Source organism: Mollisia scopiformis (assembly GCF_001500285.1).
Source record: "Mollisia scopiformis unplaced genomic scaffold LY89scaffold_20, whole genome shotgun sequence".
NCBI classification, from domain to species: domain Eukaryota; kingdom Fungi; phylum Ascomycota; class Leotiomycetes; order Helotiales; family Mollisiaceae; genus Mollisia; species Mollisia scopiformis.
The window spans coordinates 929,191-949,951 of NW_017263600.1; the positions used below are offsets into that span (position 1 = coordinate 929,191).

Consider the following 20,761-nt stretch of genomic DNA (forward strand, 5'->3'; position numbering starts at 1 on the left):
ACCTTTCAGCCTCGAAACATACGATGGAAAGACACAGGTCCACCACACGCCCTTTGATGGTCCACGTATTTTTCAAAGTACAGTCTCTTGTCTTTGTCGCTGCCTCTGCCGCTGTTGGCTTCAAATGCTTAGACCTTCCTAAATATCCACAGTTTGTAAAGCCTCGATAATGTGTTTCTATCAAGGCGAAGAACTGGATCACCTCACATACTGGGAGAATGATATGATGATGCCGATACGAATTATGCCTTGGAAGCTTCGACCAACATTTCATTCAGGGAGATGAGTTGAGCAAGAAGGCTACCTTGGTCAAAATTGGGCTTTTTGGAGCTTGGATATACCCTCTGCTCTTTTCGAAAATCAGAAAAGCAAGGGTGATTCAGACACAATTGTACGCCACAAATCAAGATAAAAGACGCTTTATATGCAAGGCAAGACGAGGAAGTAGAGATAACATGAAGGTAATATGAGGCGTGACTGACCGCGGCATAAGGAATTGCGGCACGGGATATGTTAAAGCAACTACTTAGTCACAATTTCATGAAGATAAATGCTTTGACTTCTGATATTGGAAATTGTTGGTAGAGAAAATACAGAGCGAGAGGAGGATTGCGGATTATTTGAAGCTCCCTAGGCGAGTAGAAGAGTGGGGCTAACCCGTGATCTGTGCAGGGATGAGCTTCCAAGGTTCTGTCCCACCATCATCATCTTCACCGAAGTCCCAGAATGGAACAGACATTGTCAACATTCTTCACTTCTGCCTGTTGCTTGCATTCACAGATATTATAATGCTTCATGATACCCCTTTCACTTCACTGTCCACATCTTTCCAGCTTCTGTAACAATATACTATCCACTACGTCATCATAATTCGCCCGTCAACATGCATGTTTAAGCTTCAAGACACGAACCTTCTGCCACGAGACGAAGTGTCCAACCCGTTCTCAAGAACTCAAATACAATGGCGTCGAGTGCACGCACCTCCACCGATCGAGAACATAGCGATTTTGAGCATATCCATGCAACGTCAACTCCCCAATCCCTCTCGAAAGCGGTGCACGCGCGCAGAGCAGAATACACACGACCACAGAAGATTAAGGTTAAAATTGGGACATGGAACGTTGCCGCATGTCCGGGTACCGAGAAAGATCTAGGGGGGTGGTTCGTGCAAGGAAAGGGTATTGATAAGAGACTGGCTGGGCTGCAGGTCACTGAAGGGATCGAGGAAGATGGCAGCCAGGCGTACGTGGAAAGCGTCGAAGCACAGGAGGCTCGCAGATCCAAGAAATCGAGTACCTTGCCAATAGGTGATCAAGGGACCATTGCTGGTGGAGATGAGATAGGACTCTACGTGCTGGGACTACAGGAAGTGGTGGACCTTGCGAGTGCGACACAGTATATTGGGAGAGTCTACACGGATCTAGAACCGACAAACAAATGGAGAAAAGCTTTGGCAGAAGCTCTACCTACTGGCTACGTCCTCATCGCCGAGCAGCAGCTTTCCGGGTTACTACTGTTCATATTTGCATCTCCTACAGTGGCACCGACCATCAGTTCTGTGAGCACTGTGAGTGTTGGCACTGGAGTTATGGGATATCTTGGGAACAAAGGCGCGGTCACCACAAGACTAATACTGGGAGAGACGACTCGAATGGTTTTCGTGAACTCACATCTAGCGTCTGGAAACGACCCTGCACATTTTGAGCGACGCTGCTGGGATGTGACCCAGGTCTTACAGCGGACACGATTCGATCCGATAAGCTGGGCTGGGGTCTTGGACGATGGCCAGGAAGCAATTGGAGAGGAAGATTTCGCATTTTGGTTTGGTGATCTGAATTTCAGGCTAGAGGGACTTCCTGGCGATGATATTCGCAGACTGCTTATGCTTCATACGAAAGGCGAATATGATGTCGGAGCCAAATCGAGGACCAAGATTGATGGCGAACTAGAAGAGGGTAGTGACGGACCTATCATTGTTCACAGCGTGGAAAGCGACTCGGATTCCGAGGGAGAATCAGAACCAAGGACGAGCAGCTCATTTGACGCAGCAGATGATGCTTCATCGAGTACGTTGCCCGACCCTGACGACTTTGTGCAAGACCCAAGTCAAGATCCAGCTTCGCTCCAAGCAACACTAGATTCCTTACTTCCTCACGACCAGCTGCGACGTGCCATGAAAACGAAGAAGGCCTTCCATGATGGATGGAGAGAAGGGCCAGTGACTTTTCTACCTACATACAAGTACGATGTTGGAAGCATGGGTATGTTTGATTCTAGTGAGAAGAAACGAGCTCCTAGTTGGTGCGATCGCATACTTTTCCGGACACGCAAGGACAAATTTGAATATGACGGCAAATTACAAGAAGAGGAACTGGCGAGAATTAAGGACGAGGAAATGAAAGCCAGAGGCATTGATCACGCATTAGACGAAGAAGACGTTTTGTTTGATTACAATCCGGACGAAGATGGAGTAGAAGATGTTGCGAATAATGTTTATGACGAATATGACGAAGGCGGCGACGATGACATGGGAGAGGCTGTCGTTACAAAAGAAGGATATATCGATAGGATACACTTGGACGTGTATACGTCACATCAGCGGGTACTCTCTTCGGATCACAAACCATTGGATGCGGTTTTCACGCTAGAATATGATGCTGTTGTGCCTGAACTCAAGGCGAAAGTGCATCAAGAAGTTGCTAGAGAGCTCGATCGAGCCGAGAATGAAGGCCGGCCGGGCATAACACTTGTAGTGGATCATTCCGCTGATGATACACCCCCATCCTCATCCTCTCGAGAACATTCAGGAGGAAGCACTGAAAACATTAGTGTGGACTTTGGGAAAGTAGCATACGGGCATCGAAAAAGCCGGGCGTTGACCATAGCCAACACTAGCCAGGTCGCCTCTACATTTGCGTTCGTGGAACGGCCAACAGAATCAGGAGAAGCCGATCGGATAGCACCACCATGGCTCTCGGTGTGCTTCGTTGGATATGGAGCTGATGAGGATGAACGGTTGCTTCAGGACATGAAACGAGAAGTTACTCTGGAACCTGGCGAAGCAATCAATGCAACGTTAGATGTATTCATCGACGATATCACAATGGTGAGAGCTTTGAACCAGGGCACAGCCAAGCTAGAGGATGTTCTAGTCTTGCGAGTCACAGAGGGTCGAGATCATTTCGTACCTATCCGAGCATCATGGCTGCAATCTTGCTTTGGACGCTCTGTTGATGAGTTGATTCGGATCCCCGAGGGCGGCGTTAGAGCATTGGTTCCTCCAAAGAATGGCTCTGGGGGTGCTGTCAATCGCGGCCAAGAAGTCTGTTGGTCCGCACCTCGGGAGTTATTCAAGCTTACGGAAGCAGTAGAGTTGCTCATCGAACGAGTGATTGCAGATTCGAACATGCTTGAAAACGTAGCGCTGCCGAAAGACTCTCCAGGATGGCCATTCGACGAACATACCTGGCGACTGAAGGACACCAAAGCTAGAGAAGTATGGAAATCCAACGTCTTGGAAGCATTGGATTCGGATAAGGTTCTCAATGAATCATTTCCACCTGAGATTCCAGCTTTCGAGAAACTCGAGATAATGTCCGAAATCTTGATCAATTTCCTCCGCAGCTTGAAAGATGGTGTTGTCCCAGCCTCATTGTGGGACAAGCTGGACGCAGATATGACTGCCCGAGGCAACAAACCAATCTCCGACATTGAAGAAAAGAAGGCATGGGTTTTGGATGTCCTTTCCAGTTCTCCAAATCACAACATCTCCTTTGTCTTCCTCACCAGTATGCTGAATCGTGTTGCTGGTGAGCTCGCACCCATTCCGAAAAGTGGTTGGAACCCAATTCCGGTGTCTGGGACAAGGAAGAGTCTGGAGTCTGTGAGGAGGAGCTTAAGTTGGAAAGGACGAGCACCGCCGTTGCCGAATGACCCTGCAGTTCAACAAAGGGAGAAGGTCGAGAAAGCTTATGCCGATATCTTCAAAGATGTCATCTTCAGGTTTGAGACCGCAAACCTCAAGGACAAAGAGAGAAGAGCAGGAGAGGATCGAAGAAAGGAGATTCTCGAGGCATTCTTGAAAGGCGGGAGAGAAATCTGAGAGTGAGGACTCATCAACAACAGCCCAACTCCAACTACTCACCATGATCTACTGCATAACCGCAAGAGATGGGACTTTAGCAGGGTAGAAACTATGCAAGGAAACGGATTCCATGCTTGGCTCGTAAGGATGATGGCGTCTATGGAGACCAAAAAGATGTAGCTACTGCACCCCACGCCGAGGCATGCATTTGGAAACACGAAACATACTAGAGCTATGCTATGCTATGCTGTCTAACATCAGCTGCAGTGTCCGCGATTTTGTCCCCTTTCGGACTCAGCGTCGTATCAGCCTCACGAGCTCACAGCCTCGTGTCATTCCATCTAGCCCTAGATTTTCTTTTTCATTACCTGGACGAAAACTCTTCCCCATGCGTTCATGCCAAGAAATTGCAAGAAACGTCAGCTAACCACTCGTACCGTGTTTCTCGTATGGAGTTCTTCTGCATAGTCTGGAAGGAATGGCAAGCCGCTGTCAGCTCTGTACATTGGAGTCTGCCGTGCCGACTTCGCAATTTACTGCATGCAAATCAGAGGAAGAAAAGTTTTCAAGCTTTCCTTGGCATAGCATATCAGCCTTGCATGCTTACTGTGCCTGGCATGCATGTTGAAAAAGCAAGCAAAAGGATGAGACATATCATTTTGCAGAGTAATGGGTGGCTGCATAGAGGCGCAGCTTTGGAAACAGAGTTTTTCGTCTCGAATGTTGGAGAAAGGGATGCGAGAGAGCTGATTCGAGAGCACCGAAGGATGGGGGTTACCGCAGGATGCAGAGTCCCGTGATCTATTTCAGGACTTGGCGGGAGATTCGACGAAATTCTCCGAGAACCAGAGCAAAAAAGCAAAAAGCCTTTTTCTCGAGGACGAAGGCATGAGGCATGAGGCATGAGATCGAGAGAACATCGCAGGGTGATGCTGACGAGCCAAGCTTCGCGAAGCTTTCTGATCGATGCCCCTAATTGAGACGATCAGTGATCCGCGGAGCTCCAGGATTCCCGGCAAAGCTCTAGACCACGCTACGAATATCCCCTAAGAATATAGTTTATACCCTACGATCCTTCACCAGTTTCACTCTCGACTCTGTTGTTGTCTGTCTTTTCTTTGACTTCAACAATTATATCAAATCCAACCCGCGATAACAAGGCAACTCGCATCAGCAGACTGGATTGACGAGAAAATCACAGGGATGAAGCAGAAGCAGCGTTTTCCTTTCAAGCCACCAGATCTTGGCGGCTGAAACGATCCAACGATCCCACCATTTCTTATCTCTGACATCTTTCCTGCATACCATTTTTTCCTTATCTTGCTTTCTGACAGGGCGTCTACTAATGTGCCTTGGCGGGTCAGCCTCTATCTCTGCTCGCGTGCATATTCCCTCCCCCTATTCTTCATGTTCATTGGGAGAAGAAGTTTCTGGGCCCTGAAATTCCCGCTTTTAAACGTCAAAATAGGGAGGGATGAAATGGAAATGGCCAATGGGGTATGCTCCCAGATGAGTGTCCCCCAAGGCCAAGGCTGTTATCCAGCCTGGTTCTCTCTCCGCGTCTTGGCCTCTATTTCACAGCCGTGCTCCCGGTTCGAATGCCCAAGCTTCACCTTTGCCAAGTCGCTTCTTTGCTTTCATATCGAATTGCACGCATACAATATCAAATGAAAGCTCGTACCCGAGTCAATCTCCTCCTCCACCCTGCATAGTCCTTCATCCTTGACCCGTCTCTCTAGTGCAAATCCAATCATGGAGCTGCATAGCACCAGATCTGGTCCGAGCTGTTCTGGAGATTAGTGCATCTCCAATCCATCTCTCCACTTGTTTGCATAGCGACACAACAATAGACCCCCATCTCCTTATCATCTTGGTATTCTTGCTCTCGGCCATGCCGTCCGGTAACGGTGGGTTGAAATTCCTTCATCCTGTTCTCCCTTCCTTGTCCCGTCCCCCGGATTTGTAGATCTATATCTTGGGTCTACATCTCCTCCTTCTAGGTAGTCCAGGCCAAGAGAGTTGTACGCAAGTGCATACCCAGCACCCTTCGACAAACAATTTAGCAACGAGAAAGGAAGCAAAGATGGCTTCTCTGTACGCTGTTCCATACAATGGAACCGGGGAAACAGGATGTGATTCCCTCACCGAGAACTGCAACATCTACTACGAGGTCCGTCTTCCCCTTTCGCCTCCCTCCTCTCCTCCTCACTAACATTCTCACAGTCCGGCGACATCGCCTGGATGCTCACCTCCTCCGCCCTCGTCCTCCTCATGATTCCCGGCGTAGGATTCTTCTACTCAGGCCTCGCGCGCCGCAAATCAGCCCTCTCCCTCATCTGGCTATCCTGCATGTCCGTCGGCGTCGTCTCCTTCCAGTGGTTCTTCTGGGGCTACAGCTTGACGTTCAGTCATACAGCTAATTCGTATATTGGGGACTTGACCAATATTGGGTTCAGGAATGTGTTGGGACAGCCGAGTGTGGGGAGTGCGCGGATTCCGGATTTGTTGTTTGCTATTTATCAGGGCATGTTTGCTGCTATTACGTGAGTCCCGCTCCTTCCTTTCTCTTGAAATGGGAGGACAAATACTGATGAGAATGCAAATAGACCAGCACTCGCCATCGGCGCCGCGGCAGACAGAGGACGAATGCTGCCCTGCATCGTCTTCATGTTCATCTGGTCCACAATCATCTACGATCCCATCGCCTGCTGGACTTGGAACCCCGCAGGCTGGACCTTCAAGATGGGCGGCCTCGACTTCGCCGGCGGAACTCCCGTCCACATCTCCTCTGGCGCTGCAGCCTTGGCTTACTCCATCATGCTCGGCAAGAGAGCCGGCTACAACGATGTCTCTGGCCTCCCTTACCGCCCGCACAACGTTACCCATATCGTGCTCGGCACGGTGTTCCTCTGGGTCGGCTGGTTCGGCTTCAATGGCGGCTCAGCCCTCGCTGCGAATATGAGAGCCGTGATGGCGTGCGTGGTAACGCATCTCGCTGCAAGCGTTGGAGGCGTTACTTGGGTGCTGCTCGACTACCGCCTCGATAAGAAATGGTCCACAGTAGGCTTCTGCTCTGGCGCCGTGTCGGGACTTGTCGCTATTACTCCGGCATCTGGGTTCGTGCCCGCGTGGTCCGCGGTCATTTTCGGTGTCGTCGGCGCGGTTTGCTGTAATTATGCGACGAAGTTGAAGTATATTCTCAGAGTGGATGATGCATTGGATATCTTCGGGGAGCACGGTGTCGGTGGTATCGTGGGCAATCTTTTGACGGCGTTTTTTGCTGCGTATGTCTCCCCTCCCCTCCCCCTTCCTCGCAGAAGAAAAGTACTAACAGCAGAAACCAGCGATTACATAGCCCACCTCGACGGCGTAACAGAAATCCCCGGCGGCTGGCTCAATCGCCATTGGATCCAGCTGGCCTACCAACTCGCAGACTGCGTGTCGGGCTTCTGCTACTCGTTCTTCGGCACCTGCATCATCTTGTTCCTGATGAACCTCGTCCCGGGCTTGAGTCTAAGGGCGACGGAGGAGGAGGAGGCGTTGGGCATGGATGATGCGCAGTTGGGCGAGTTTGCGTATGATTATGTCGAGTTGAGGAGGGAGTTTAGTGATGTGATTTTGGGGGAGGAGAGTGCGGGGGAGAGTTTGAAGGGCGGGATGGGTGGGATGGGTGGGATGAGGAAGGGGAGTGATGAGAAGGTTTAAGTGGTGATGGTGGCTGGGAGGGGGTGTATGAGTATGGAGTTGTGTGGGGAGGTTTGGAGGGTTCTGTTTGGTTGTTGGGTTATGGCGTCTTGTTGCTGAGAAGTTGCCGGTTGCTGTCATACCCGGAATTGTTACCCCTTTACTCATTGTCTTGCATTCATTCACGGCTTTTGTCTCTGTGCAAAGTACGGAATTGTGACAGGCAGTCTAAATTTATGGCCCAAGCGGGACACTGCCCCTGTTTAATTGCACCACTTATGGAACCTCTTGACCTGGCACCCAATGTCTGACTTTCAACCGCACTTTTCCTTTCTTTTCAAAAATCAGAGCTATGACATCCTCCCAACTCTGAAGGGCTGCAGGACTGCAAGTCAGCTTTACACACAACGCTGCTGCAGAATCACAACAGCTCAGTCCTTAGCGAACGTAATGCCTCTTTCTTCTTTCTCTAACAATCTGGGCTGATTGCTCTTTCCATCCCAACAAAAACCAGAAGACAATAATATTAGTTTTTATCTTTATCTCTATCTACATTGTCAACAATACCATCTATCACCACTACCCTCCGTTATTGTCAATTTCCACAAACAAGAGTCCTTACAACACAAATCACCTCTGCGAGACCAACATCCCGTAGGCTGGCTCAGCGCCGTCCGCATAGTGTCCGCGACACTGTACCTTTGACTGAAGCAGAGCCACGTACGTCTATCCTGTATGCTGCTGAAATGAAAGTCGTTCGTTGTTCGTTCTAGGGATAAAGCGTCTTGGGAGGGCGATTTATAGTTCTGGCGACGCAAAACACAAATTGGTGTAGCGGCCTGGGCGCTTGATGAGTGTTCAGACTTTCGTGGATTTCTGGTTCACTTGTTGAAAAAGCGTTGTCTTAGGGTGATGGTATAAGCCTGAGCGCCTGAAATGTTCTTTTGGCTTTACTTCACTAGATGTTCTCAAGTTGGTTTATGTTGAAGAAGCGCATCATAGAATGTTGATACATGCCTGAGCGCCTGAAATGTTCTGCTTGTTTATTTTACTTTATGTTCTCATACTAGTTTAATTTGTTATCGTGGTTGCAGACGTCGATAAGTACCTAGATCTTCATGAAACGAGGCTGAGAGTGAGGCATTGGGTATACGAAGGTCCGTCGCTATTTCTCTAAGTAATTGGGAGATGGAAGCTGGAGCTGGATCTCAGGATTAAGAATGTTAAGTATTTACAATAATTGGAAGTCCCGAAGCCAGTCTAAGGTTTGTTGGCAACTCGATATCTGCTGTTAACTGAATCTTTCATTCCTTTTGTTCTTGAAGCAACAGGAACAAAAATCCCGAAATGTCTCTGCTGGGAGCCAGGCTTTATTCCCCTTCATCTCACACACATCCAACTTCTTAGTGATCGTTTGTCACCAGAGGCAACGCCCATGATTAGTGTACTGAGCAAATGGCGGTCGCACAGCATTCAGGTCCTCGTCAAGGTCACACACCAAAATGGATCAATATCGATTCCACTTCCAATGCAACGTAAAATGCTTTATTGCACGATTGGCCTTTACCCTGCCAATGGGGAATGCTGATTATGCCACTTTTGTGCGTTCGATAAGATGTTTCGTACTATAGCCCGATATGGTGACATTGCGAGTATGGTTGTTGATCAGTGGTTGGCTTCTATCTTTAAAAGAGTTTGCCCTCCACCATGGACCTCGGCAAGAAAATTTGAAAATAAGATACTTGAGTAGAAGACTGCTGGTATATGTGCTCCATTTTGTCCCTCCCTACGAGTTGGCAGGATGAATGAGTCTCAAAAGCGAGACATCCAAACAGGAGACTATCCAACCAAACACCTCTTACAGCACCATCTCTTCAAACCCAATTCTCCTTACCTCGCAGAAGATGAGCGCGTAGCAATCAGTTATCAGCGAGCCCGCGAGATCGGGAGGGCATATGGTACATCTCGCACCAACGACCACCTAAAGTCAAACTACTACTAAGACGCAAGACAGAATTCACAGCACACGATATCCATAAATTAACTCCGAAGTTTTGGAAATTGCATGCTGATCCGATCAATACTCGCGATAACGCAGCTTTCACTTTACTTACTATTCAATACAACCTTGCGGCTGGGACTATTGCTCCGTATGCTGCTAAGCTTCCTCATTTACAGACGTTGCTGAAATCTATTTTGAATTTTGATGTGAGGTAAGTCACGTTCATCTTGATTTGTTGATGAATAAGTAGTGTCTGACTATTACAGTGCACAATATCTTTTAACGGAGGTGGGTCACGGACTTGATGCTCCAAACCTCGAAACCACCGCAACACTTCTCACAGACGGCGGATTTGAACTACATACTCCTCATGATGGAGCTGTCAAGTACGTTCCTCCCCACTAAGCCTGTCTAGCTAGAGCTGATGATCTAAGAATCATGCCCCCCACGAGTCCACGGGGCATACCCTGTGTAGGTGTAGTCATGGCTCGACTCCTAGTCAACGGCCAAGATCGCGGAATTCGCCCATTCATTGTCAACATCAACAACGGTAAACACATGTACAAAGGCATCACATCCAGGTCAATCCTCACTTTCCCTCCCTCTCCCACTCCCTACCTAATACTAACAATTCCCACAGAAACCTCCCCACACGCACAGGTTCCAAACCCCTCCACCACTCCCTAACCACATTCACGCACCTCAACCTCCCACCCACCTCCCTCCTCGGCGCTCTCTCCACCCCAGAACCCCATTTCCAAGCCACCATCTGGCGCGTCGGCGTCGGTTCCCTCGCATTATCACTAACCTACATCCCGATCCTAAAAGTCAGCCTCTACATCGTAAGCCAATACTCCCTACGCCGACTCATCCAACAAAACCGTCTCCCAATCATCACATTCAGCACGCAGCACCGCCCGCTCCTCTTCGCGCTCTCTCGAATTACGGTCTGGGAATCCTACGCTGGGGCAGCGTTGAGGTTGTATTTGGATGCTAATTTGAGCGACAAAGTGCGAGCTGGGATCGCAGCGGCGTTCAAAGCGTGTTTGACGAGGGGAGTGCAGGGGAGTTTGTATTGGCTTGCGGAGCGGTGCGGGGCGCAGGGACTGTTTGTCCATAATCAGATTGTGGAGTTGCAGCTTGCGGCGCGGGGGGTGTCGATTGCGGAGGGGGATGTTTTGGCGTTGTGTATTCGTTGGTCTCTCTTGCTCTTCCTTGACGTTGGGATTTGTTGCTGACTTTGGACGAGGATTGGCGACTGAGCTGTTGATCGGTAGATACGCTTTGCCTGCACCTACAAATCCCTCTTGTTTTCTGGCACTCCATGAAGCGGGCTTGTTCCAGGAAGCTAGATCCCTTATGTCCACTATGTCTTCTCACCGCAGCCCAGAGTTCAACCAGCTGATTCTCCCGCTCTGTCAGCCACTAGTTGAGAGCATAGGAGAACGAATGGCGTACGAAGCTGCTGTTGCGGATAACATCGACAAAGACATTCTGGACTTGTATGAAGTAAGTGCTATGATGAGAGACTTGAGCTGGTTTACGGAGAATTTGGGGATGACGAGGGAGGAAGTGAAGAGGAGGGAAAGTGAGACGTATGGGAAGGTGTTGGGGAAATTTGGTGCTTGTTTGAGGGGGTTGGGTGTGGAGGAGTATTGTACGGCGCCTATTATGACTGAACAGGGGTCGAAGGCTTTTATAGACGGTCTGAAAGTATTTGGAAGTGAAGAACGGGATGAGGGGACGGTGAAGGCTAAATTATAGAGTAGTTATATGTAGATAGAATACCATAGAAGTTGTTCCTGGCCCCGCTATTGCTCTCTTCCGCCAGTGCAATCCAGACCACAAACAGTTCGTCACTTTTCACCCTACTCTTCAAGTTAAGCAGTGTCTTGGCAGTACTTGAAGTTGAGCCAATGTACCACCTTTAACAAAGAAGATCGAGGAGAAGAAGTGTGCATAAGAGAAACACCATTGCAACTCGTGGCTCCAGGGGCATATTCGCCAAAGAAATCTCAATATACCAATGATACCGAAGGAACGATTGTTCATGGGGATGCAAAAGTTTGTGAGCGTCCAGGTGAGAAACTCAAAGAGCTTAGGGAAGGAATTTGTCGGAAGATTGATTGCAGAATCGAATTTCAAGCACTCTATCCCGAGCTCTCGAGCCACAAAAGAGACAATTTAAAACTACATTCATCTCTACCAGATGAACCACCCCTAATACCTGAGAGTCCAATCATCAATATGATCAAGCCAATCCGTTTCATCGAAAGGACTCATCTAGATGGGCGGGTAACATTTCCTCTCGAAAAGAGTCTCGCTGCCGTACGATTTTGCAGGCGCGATGAAAACATCAACGGGAGGCATCCAAGGCACCGCGCAAATCGTTTGGGTCCTAAGATAGATATCCGTGTGACCAAGCCTGTCCTCGGATGGTTTCCACCTCGTGTGCTCAACCATATACTCCTCTTCCAGTGATCGAAGGAGTCGGTACATTCCAAACTTCTCAGACATTGTTGATGTCAATTTGAGCGACGTAAATTTGAGCGATGCATCTGTGTTTTCACCCCAGCGAAGATTCATGATTTCTTCCATGGCTGCTAGGTGCATAGCCGATACCAATTTGCTGCTAGTAAGGGAAGGTCGTGAGTAGACGTCGAAGTCGATGAGCAAGCAGGCTTTATCAGAGACAGATCTTGGCAAGCACGCCGCGTCGAGGCTCAAGAAGTCAGGCTCAGTAGATGCCAGCCCGACCAGTTGCCTCGAGTAATGTACCAGCTGGAATCCTCGGTACTGGTACTTGGATACACATTGCGGTGCCTTTGCTCTCTTCCTCGGATGAAGAACCCCGTCGATTTCCCAAGCCACCATTTTATCCTGACCACTGATCTTGTGGTATAATGACGCAGCACACCAACCTGATATAAAACACTGTACGATACTAGAATGGAACTCCAGGATCATGTTGAAGACGCTATGCCTGTTCTGATCGTCGCGGTACCACATGACTTGTAGCTTGTGGCCCGAGAGATTGCCGTGGAGGATGTGGAAATCTCCTTCATAGATAGTACTCCAGTCATCCAAAGGTATATGTTGGCCCACATCGACCTCAGATTTGTCCCAGGTAACGCCCAACCTAGTGAAAAGGAGGTGTGTGAATCGAGCGACAGCAACCTATATAGTTTAGTATCGCATTTTGTTGATAAGGTAAATGAAAAGGTCTGACTTACATCGCCACCTGAACAATAGAAGTCCCAATCAGAATCCCACCTACAGGCCATTTGGTAGAAGAAAGCTGCAGCTCTGGACCCAGATAAAATTGTGTTGGTATCCCTCATACCTCCCAATAACACGTCAGGATATGGAGTCAAGGTTCTGAGGTAACGGCGGGGATCATAGCGATGATACTTTGCTTCTTCGAATGTCAAGCGGCCAGTGGCATCGCAAAGAGCCTGGAGATCTTCGTAGCGTGTGTAGATGATGATGTTCATCACAATCTCGGTCGGGACTTTATGAGGAGGACCGAATCTACCCATGGTGAGGGCAATTGGGCTGGATCTAGGAGAGGAAGAGGTGTGTTCAAGCTTCGGAATGAGCTTCGCGGTTGAGGGCGACTTGTCCTTTTGGGGTGGGTTCGAACAAACGAAGGAGCAGATTCTTCAGTTGCGTTTGCTACGGCTTCGTCATTGGATGTGCCAGAGATAGCCTCGTACCTCCTGCATAGAGTTTACTGAAACATATCAGCTGCCTGCCGCACACGTTCCTTATTCCTGGAAACGTATATTTGCATTGTATGTGGAGAACTGAAGTTGCGTTTCCTGGGGTGCATTTTGCATGTCTTGAACAAATCAGTAAGGAAGTCTGCTGCTCCATAGGCTAAGACTTGCCTAATGCGTGCATCTATCATTCCTGAGAGACAAACTTTTTCATTGTGAATAGCGGCAGGAGCTGTTTCCTCTAGATAGATGATCATGCCAGTCTCGGACCAAGAGTAGGTGAGCACGGGAACATGCTTCTGACACCGCTCAAGGAATCAAGACCTATCCAACCCACATTGAGTACTGACTGCCACTTTTCCATTGCCCCAGGTAATGTATCGTTCATGCAGCTCGTAGCTTCCGCCAAGGACGTGTGCAGTAGGTACAAGTAGGGTCGGTAACTCCAGAAGCTGTTGACTGGAGAGAATGGAAGAAAACTTCCAATGTCTCGACTCCAAGTGGAGATGTGAAGAGCAGGACTTGATGTGGAAGGCATCCAAGTGTCTCCTTCCGTTCCAAGTCTCGGGTACTTGCCGTTGGGTATCCGCTGAAAGGGGAGATTTGTAGCGGTGAGCGCGCTGTTGGAAATGAGAGAGCGAAAGGAAGAAGCTCTCGTAGAGACAAACGCAGTGAACATCAGAAATCATGTCCTAGTGTAGGGCACTTGCTCGGAACTATCCATTTCTCCCCACCAGTTCTCAAAGTATGCATCTGTCCAAACCAAATCATGAGGAAACTTCCTCTGCACCAATTCCCTCTCTACAAGCCCAGCAAGCACAACTCCAAAGAACCAAGAAGCGGGAATGAAGAAACATCCATGCATTGATTCAAAAGGCCACAACGCCTCGCCGTGAAAATACGTATGAAGCCAAGCCCAGAATCCCCTCATTCAGAGGCCGCAAGATTCATATTCCATCCCTTCCTTCATGATACAATTCTGCTTTTGTCCTCCCCCGCGATAATACCACGAGTTCAACCTATACCTCAATCTTTTGATCATGGTATGGTCTCGTACCTCAACCTAGCTCCAGGCTTCGTACCCAGCTAGATCATGAGGACTGCGATCAGTAGAAACTCTCCACCATCGTATCCTTCATAGTAGTATTAATCGCCCCCGCATGCCCCTCACCCAATCTAAACACGCTCTCCACAACGCTCAACTCCGTCGCCGTAGTATCGAGTCCCGTAACCGCCAACCAGTCATTAACCACCATACCGGCACCAACAACGCTGCTTCCCCTGTTGATGCTACCAGCCACCAGCGGGACTTGTAGTAAACTCGAGAGCTCGTCTTGGTCTTGGATGCTGGTCTTGGGGTGGACGAGGCCGCCTTGGTTGGAAAGCGACATGTAGGAGCCGACGAGGACGTTATCGGCGATCGTTTGGCGGAAGACTTCAACGCCGAGGACGTCGGCGATTATTTCTTCGGTTTCGCGCTCCAGGTCGGGGTGTACGAGGGCGACGTGGTCGTTGGAGACGATGACGTTGCCGAGGGCTGAGAGGCGTTCTTCTATTCTCTGGTGGAGATCAGTTTCTGCACCAGGTGAGAAAGGAAAGTTGATGAGGATGCTGTACCTGTATCTTCACCTCGTCTGGTAAACTATTCCTCAGATGCTGAAGCTCTTGATCCGTCGTGCTTGTTGGTACCAATAGACCCTTTCGATTGCTAATCCACCATCAGCACTATTCCCTCTCCTGTATCCTTTCCACCTCCTCGTATCATGGTGTGAAGACATACCCAGCAGTCAATCTCCCAATGATTCTCGTACCCGCAATCGTAACATGGCAAATCGGGATAACATCCTGTAACTCGGCCTCGAAGATACTATTCCCTCAATCAGCCACTCCTCTCCCCATCTCTATCGCATCGTATTGTCGCATACCTGTAGAAGTTCTCACTAGCACCCACCGCAACCAACGCATAAGAATTCGTCAACGTCGAAAAGACACCGACCCTGCCCATAAACCATTAGCCACTATCACTTGTTTTCGCGACTTAAGAAGTTTGCGCAAACGCTGTCGAGAGAACGCTCTCGTCGCATAGCGGGGCAAAGAGGGGCAAAGAACAAAAACCTACTCATTCGAGTTCTCGAACTGTGCTCGTACCGCCATGATGTGTTATTCTTGCTAATAAACCTGTTTCTGTTCTTCTGTAAAAGATAAAAGGGAGTGTAAAGAACGACTTTGCTTTCGTGTGCTCGTCAGAAGAAGTTGTTGCTGCTTGTTGATTTTTCTCTCCCTTCTTCAGCTCGCCTTATGAAGATAGCAGACCCGCGGGCGCTAGCAGGGATGTCGAATGGCGGGCGCAGATGGTGACTCAGGCAGCGAAATAGAGAGCCAGTTTGAGGCTGTGTTGCAGGGCGATGACTCGATGATAGTGACTCTTTAGGACTCGGGGATGGGTGGTTGCAGATGAGGGAGGATGAGTGATGGAGGGGCTTGGACACGGAATGGAATCGTACCTGCAGGAGTGGGGGAGGCATAAGGTTATCACAGCACAGTACAGCATATTATTCAGCAAAAGCAAATTCATTATGTTTGGACCTATGGTCTCGGATCTATGTACAACTCTTGCTATGAATCTTTCAACGTCCTAGGACTTGAAAGATCATAGTATTCAGCAAAAGCAAATGCATTATGGTCTCGGATCTGTGTGGACCTATGTACATTTTTCGCTATGAACTTTTCAACGTCCTAGGAGTTGAAAGAACATATAATGCCCAAAGTTTCGTCTCACAGTTCCAATCAATTGCCGTACCAGGTACGGTTTTGTGATTGGGGAGGAGTTGTGCGACGGCCACCTCGAGGAGGGGCAGGTTGCAGAGGACGGAGGTTGGCTTGGTTGCCACCGCGAGGGGATTGAAATTGGGGAGGTGGACCAGGGTGAGGGGGCATGAAGTAATTGTTTGGAGCCATGCCAGTCATGGTAGGTCCGCCCAATTGTGGTTGAGGTTGCATGGCCATGGGTTGGGGGTGAACGTGAGGAAGCATCATATGTGCAGGAGGAAGCTCAGATCGAAGATCAGGTGGTTCAACCCAGCTTCGTGAAGGTCCGGCTCTGGTAGATGGAGGGGGAGGTCCAGGGAGGAATCCTCGTTGTCTAGACATGCCTGCTGTGGAGGGAATAGTGTTACCAACATCTGCCATATCGGCAAGTGCGGAGAGAGGACCACCTTGGCGATACACGTTGTGTTGTGCTCGTGGTGGGGGAACAGGTCGTGGATATGGGGTTTGATAGGTAGTGTCTCTGACAGGATCGTAGCGGGAAGAAGAAGCCATTGACATCGTACCAAAGGCTGGGATGGCGGCAGCACCAGCATACTGAGTAGCACTAGCAGTCTTGGCAGCTTCTCTGGCTTGTTTCTCAGCCGCATCTCTGGCTTTTCTCTTTTCATAATCTACCTTTGCCTTGGCCTTGTCTGCGGCTTCGATCTCCTTATCTAGCTCTGCCTGATTCTGAGCAGCTGATGCCAAGACATCCATGCCTCGGAAGTCTTCAGCAGGGTTGAGAAGCTCATAATCTTGAGAAGCTTTAAGAACCTCGTACATAGCCTCTCTGGCGGGGCGAGCGGCCCATTTCTGCTCAGTCTCTTGGACCCAGCTTCGAGAAGAGTGAAACAGCTTCCGGTGGCCATCAGCAAAAGTCTCAACGACTCTCTTTGACTTGGGCATTCTCAAATCTTCGTTCCAGTTGGTCGATGCCTTGAAGTATGGTCTCTTACGCTCATCGCGATCGACATTCCTAGACTTGGGAAGGGGAATGCCGAAACGTGGGTGCAAACGATGAGTCTTGACGATACGCTCATCGAAATCTTCAGGCTTCATTTTGGCAGTGTTCCATCCATTAGCTCGTTGCTCGAAATAAAAGTGCTCCCGGTTCGGAGAGGCATCAATGCCTAGGAGGGTAAACTGCTCATTAGGTCTCTTACTCTTCTCGATCTCTGCGTTGGTTTTTCGCTTGAAATAGTGTTGACGAAGGCCGATTTCGTGGTCTTTGAACTTGAACGTTGGCTGGTATCGAATGCGGTTGTTAGGTAAGGTTGTGGCATTTCGGCGGGCCTTCTTTCTTGGGACACAAACTCCAAGATCGTCTTCTGGATATTCCTCGGCATCACTGCTGACAACGCTGTCAATGTCGCCCTCTTCCGGGCTATTGGCACCACCAGTAGTGGCAGCTCCGGCAGGATCCTCGGCGTCTTCTTCCTCTTCCTCGCCTTCGACATCAATAGTGACATGCGTCTGCTGTGGTTGGAAAAGAGCCTCTCTCTTTCGCTTCTTACTAGGTTTTCCCCTGTTCTTTTCCTCCTCGACAGCGGCTTCCCGTCTCTTCTTGGTTTGTAGATCTCGCTCTTTGACCAAAGCATTCTTTTGCTTGGCATTGAGGGAATGCCAGAGAGTAGCAGGATGTTGAAGATATTCTGTGTCGCCTTCTCCAGCAGGAAGTGGCACAGCGTCTTGAGGCTGAGAAATAATCAGTACAACGTTCAGACACAGGAAATAAAAGAGAGCTCTTACTTTAGTGTAGGGGGTGGCAAATGGATGAAGGCTTTGCTTGACCGGAATATGTGTAACATCGTACAACTTTCCATCAGTTGCATCGTGCTGTGTTTGGTCAGTGATGTCCAAATGTAACGAATTGATCACTTACGACTTTCGGAATTGGAATCTCATCTAATTCATCGCCTCTTACATATTGATGCCAGACATACATTGTGTGCTCCTCGATGCGTGCAAAAGCAGCTTCATCTACATTCTCACATTGGTCCTATATTTCTGTTAGCACAGTTGAGGAGCTGTATAATTCACAACTTACTTTGCATTGGTCATGGGCAATCTTCTGGTCGGCCTCGTACATCCGCTTTGCTTGTGCTTCTTCCTGCTCCCGCTTGTTATCGTGAATCTTGATAGCCTTCTCATACGCTTCGCGAAGTCCATCAGTCACTTCCTCAAACTCGGGAAGGGACTCATGATAGGTTTCGTCGTCCATGAGCATCTTAAGGGACCTCTCTGCAAGTACGTCCAATGCATGCCTTTGTAGCTTGGCAAGTGCAGTATAGTGCACTTTGAGCTCTCCAGCGCGGATATTATGAGCATCAATTCGGGGATTGACACTGGCCTTGCGTCTTCCACCACGACGACGTCCACGAGTGGCAGCAACCGGCTTTGGTGCAGGCTTTGGCTTTGGCTTGGCACCAGCTCGCTTTCTTCCTCGTCCACCTCGTGCACCACCCCGGCCTCGGCCACGGCCACCGCGAGTAGCTTGAGTAGTTGTGACATCTTCACCATTTTCTTCTTCATTGGCTGGAAGAGCATCCCAAGTGACAGGAGTTTGGCTGAGGAAATTGTCTTCGTCGGATTTTGTCTCACCAGAAGATCCTTCTTCAGCTGGGGCTTCGACAGTGATATTCGGGATATCATTTATATTTGAAGGTGAGGCGACATTATCTTCTTCGGAATTTGCTTTGACAAATGCTTCAGGGGTTTCTGGCTGAGTTGCAGGCGTTGGTTGAAATTCTGGCTCCGAAGAGTTGACAGCATTGGATGAACGGCGTCTCTTAGTTGGGGGCTGGACTGATGCTTCAGATGTCTCATTGGCGGCCGCCGACTTTCTGGTCGATCTGGTGGAGGAGCGCTTGCCGAAAGATGAAGCCTCGTTCGTGCCGTTACTGATCTCTGATGCCTTTCTCTTGGATTTGCGGGTATTATGCGTTGATGTATTGTCAGGAGGTTCTGGTGGATCTGCACCGGAAGTCTCGTGACGGCCCGGGGCCATCGTGATTGACTTTGCGAGTATCAACAGACGACGGAAGTATTGAAAGATTTGAAGAAGTGTGTATCAAAGTATCGAGAATTAATTCAACGATCTTTGAAGTATGGAAGAGGTGTGCGTTGTATCTGAGAAGATTGTGTCGACGAAGATACAGCTGGGGGGAGAGTTTGTGTAAGAAGTTGGAAAAGATCGAAAATTTGAATCCTGCGCTTGAGGTATGTGTAGGCACTAGTTGCAAATCAATTAGACGAAGCCCGCGCAGCTATTGTCGAATCTCTCTTGGTATTGTGACAATGGGAAGGATTGAAAAAATTGATCAATTGTTGCTTTGCTGGTGATTCCAGAAAGACAATGCTTAGCCTTAGCGCGGACCACCCGCTCTGATTGGCCAGACCTCGTCGGGGCCCGGGATCGCGAAGATCATCAAGAATTAATCAAGATGACTTCAACAACCATTTGATTGGAGAACTTCGAGTACATGACATAGATAAGTCCTTGAAAAGTCGAAGACGGCTTCTATGTGTCAATGCGATCAAATTTCAATGCTGCATCACGCGGAAAATCTACCAATATTAACCATTAACTTGTTCTAGTCAATGTTCGTTTCGAAACTCAGTCAAAAATTCGATGCGTAATCTCAGCAAATGCCAGATTACTCAAATGGATACATTGCAGCTTGATTATGTGAGACGAACTCCCGTTGTGGTATTTTTACGAAGGATGACTGTGCTGTGTCTTCGTATCTAGGTGGCGGGGATGAAAAGTCGAGCCGGAAACTTTTCTTCTGTTGCTGCAATCAGTGGTGATGATATCTACGATTAATTCAATCAAAAGAAAGCATTGGCAATCGCAGCCTTGGATCCATCTAATGTTTGATGCTTAAGTCTCACTTGCAGGGAATATTGAAGCGTATCGGCGCTGAGTTGGAAGAGTAAGAAAATGGGAGCTGAAGGGCAATCTGAAACCAGGAGACATGTTTCAAAGTATTCAGACGAACTGTTGTCGTCCCAGAATCCCTAAATATACGTATCATGTTGACCTTCTGGAGTGTTCCTGTTAATTCACATACCCGACGATCAACCCGATGATTAATGCTATTGATTCGGGTTCCAAGGTGGTGATGTGGTGATGAGCATGGATAATTGATACTTGCAAGTAGATCGCAAATGAAGACATATTCGATGATCCAAATATCACCAAAGGCAGGTCAACCAACAGAACAACGATAGGTTTACCTATATCTACGGATCGGCAGTTCTTTAAAAGATCGCGCATGACCAGGAAGCGTTTGCGACCTTTCTTAAGACGATCAAGTGGAGAAGTGGAGAAGTATGCATCCATTCCTTGGCTGGAACGTTGACAATCAATCCTAACAACACAAAAATAATAGATTTGCCTAAATCTATCAACTCTAAGTTATCCAAAACATCGGGTATATCCAAAAAGCGTTTGCGACCTTT

At 48.7% G+C, this 20,761-nt stretch overlaps 7 protein-coding genes across 7 annotated transcripts; 4 read left to right on the plus strand and 3 right to left on the minus strand.

Moving 5' to 3' along the window:
* The first annotated feature begins 721 nt into the window (after positions 1-721).
* LY89DRAFT_198634 (phosphatase family protein-like protein) lies at positions 722-4,213 on the plus strand. Its single transcript, XM_018205766.1, has one exon. It carries the CDS (start codon positions 962-964, stop codon positions 4,100-4,102), a length of 3,141 nt encoding a protein of 1,046 aa, XP_018067372.1. The 5' UTR covers positions 722-961; the 3' UTR covers positions 4,103-4,213.
* LY89DRAFT_687908 (uncharacterized protein) lies at positions 3,997-5,126 on the plus strand. Its single transcript, XM_018215605.1, has one exon. It carries the CDS (start codon positions 4,324-4,326, stop codon positions 4,882-4,884), a length of 561 nt encoding a protein of 186 aa, XP_018067373.1. The 5' UTR covers positions 3,997-4,323; the 3' UTR covers positions 4,885-5,126.
* A 946-nt stretch (positions 5,127-6,072) lies between these two features.
* On the plus strand, positions 6,073-7,934 carry LY89DRAFT_198607 (putative ammonium transporter). Its single transcript, XM_018205765.1, has 4 exons — positions 6,073-6,254; positions 6,308-6,627; positions 6,691-7,691; positions 7,774-7,934. Exons 1-4 carry the CDS (start codon positions 6,168-6,170, stop codon positions 7,794-7,796), a joined length of 1,431 nt encoding a protein of 476 aa, XP_018067374.1. The 5' UTR covers positions 6,073-6,167; the 3' UTR covers positions 7,797-7,934.
* A 1,635-nt stretch (positions 7,935-9,569) lies between these two features.
* LY89DRAFT_756355 (putative acyl-CoA oxidase) lies at positions 9,570-11,534 on the plus strand (the record flags this gene model as incomplete). Its single annotated transcript, XM_018221373.1, has 6 exons — positions 9,570-9,726; positions 9,783-9,981; positions 10,037-10,156; positions 10,205-10,351; positions 10,411-10,964; positions 11,020-11,534. The coding sequence occupies 6 exons, from the start codon at positions 9,570-9,572 to the stop codon at positions 11,532-11,534; spliced, it is 1,692 nt and encodes a 563-aa protein (XP_018067375.1).
* Positions 11,535-11,937: 403 nt separating this feature from the next.
* LY89DRAFT_198681 (uncharacterized protein) lies at positions 11,938-13,501 on the minus strand. Its single transcript, XM_018205767.1, has 2 exons — positions 13,004-13,501; positions 11,938-12,947 (listed from the first exon to the last, which is right to left on the minus strand). Exons 1-2 carry the CDS (start codon positions 13,307-13,309, stop codon positions 12,054-12,056), a joined length of 1,200 nt encoding a protein of 399 aa, XP_018067376.1. The 5' UTR covers positions 13,310-13,501; the 3' UTR covers positions 11,938-12,053.
* An 842-nt stretch (positions 13,502-14,343) lies between these two features.
* On the minus strand, positions 14,344-15,966 carry LY89DRAFT_687910 (eukaryotic translation initiation factor 6). The gene is made up of 5 exons (XM_018215606.1): positions 15,609-15,966; positions 15,415-15,486; positions 15,270-15,356; positions 15,107-15,197; positions 14,344-15,048 (listed from the first exon to the last, which is right to left on the minus strand). The coding sequence occupies exons 1-5, from the start codon at positions 15,641-15,643 to the stop codon at positions 14,596-14,598; spliced, it is 738 nt and encodes a 245-aa protein (XP_018067377.1). The 5' UTR covers positions 15,644-15,966; the 3' UTR covers positions 14,344-14,595.
* A 179-nt stretch (positions 15,967-16,145) lies between these two features.
* Positions 16,146-19,422, minus strand: LY89DRAFT_198691 (uncharacterized protein). The gene is made up of 4 exons (XM_018205768.1): positions 18,345-19,422; positions 18,180-18,296; positions 18,047-18,133; positions 16,146-17,992 (listed from the first exon to the last, which is right to left on the minus strand). Exons 1-4 carry the CDS (start codon positions 19,302-19,304, stop codon positions 16,277-16,279), a joined length of 2,880 nt encoding a protein of 959 aa, XP_018067378.1. The 5' UTR covers positions 19,305-19,422; the 3' UTR covers positions 16,146-16,276.
* Between the last annotated feature and the right edge of the window lie 1,339 nt (positions 19,423-20,761).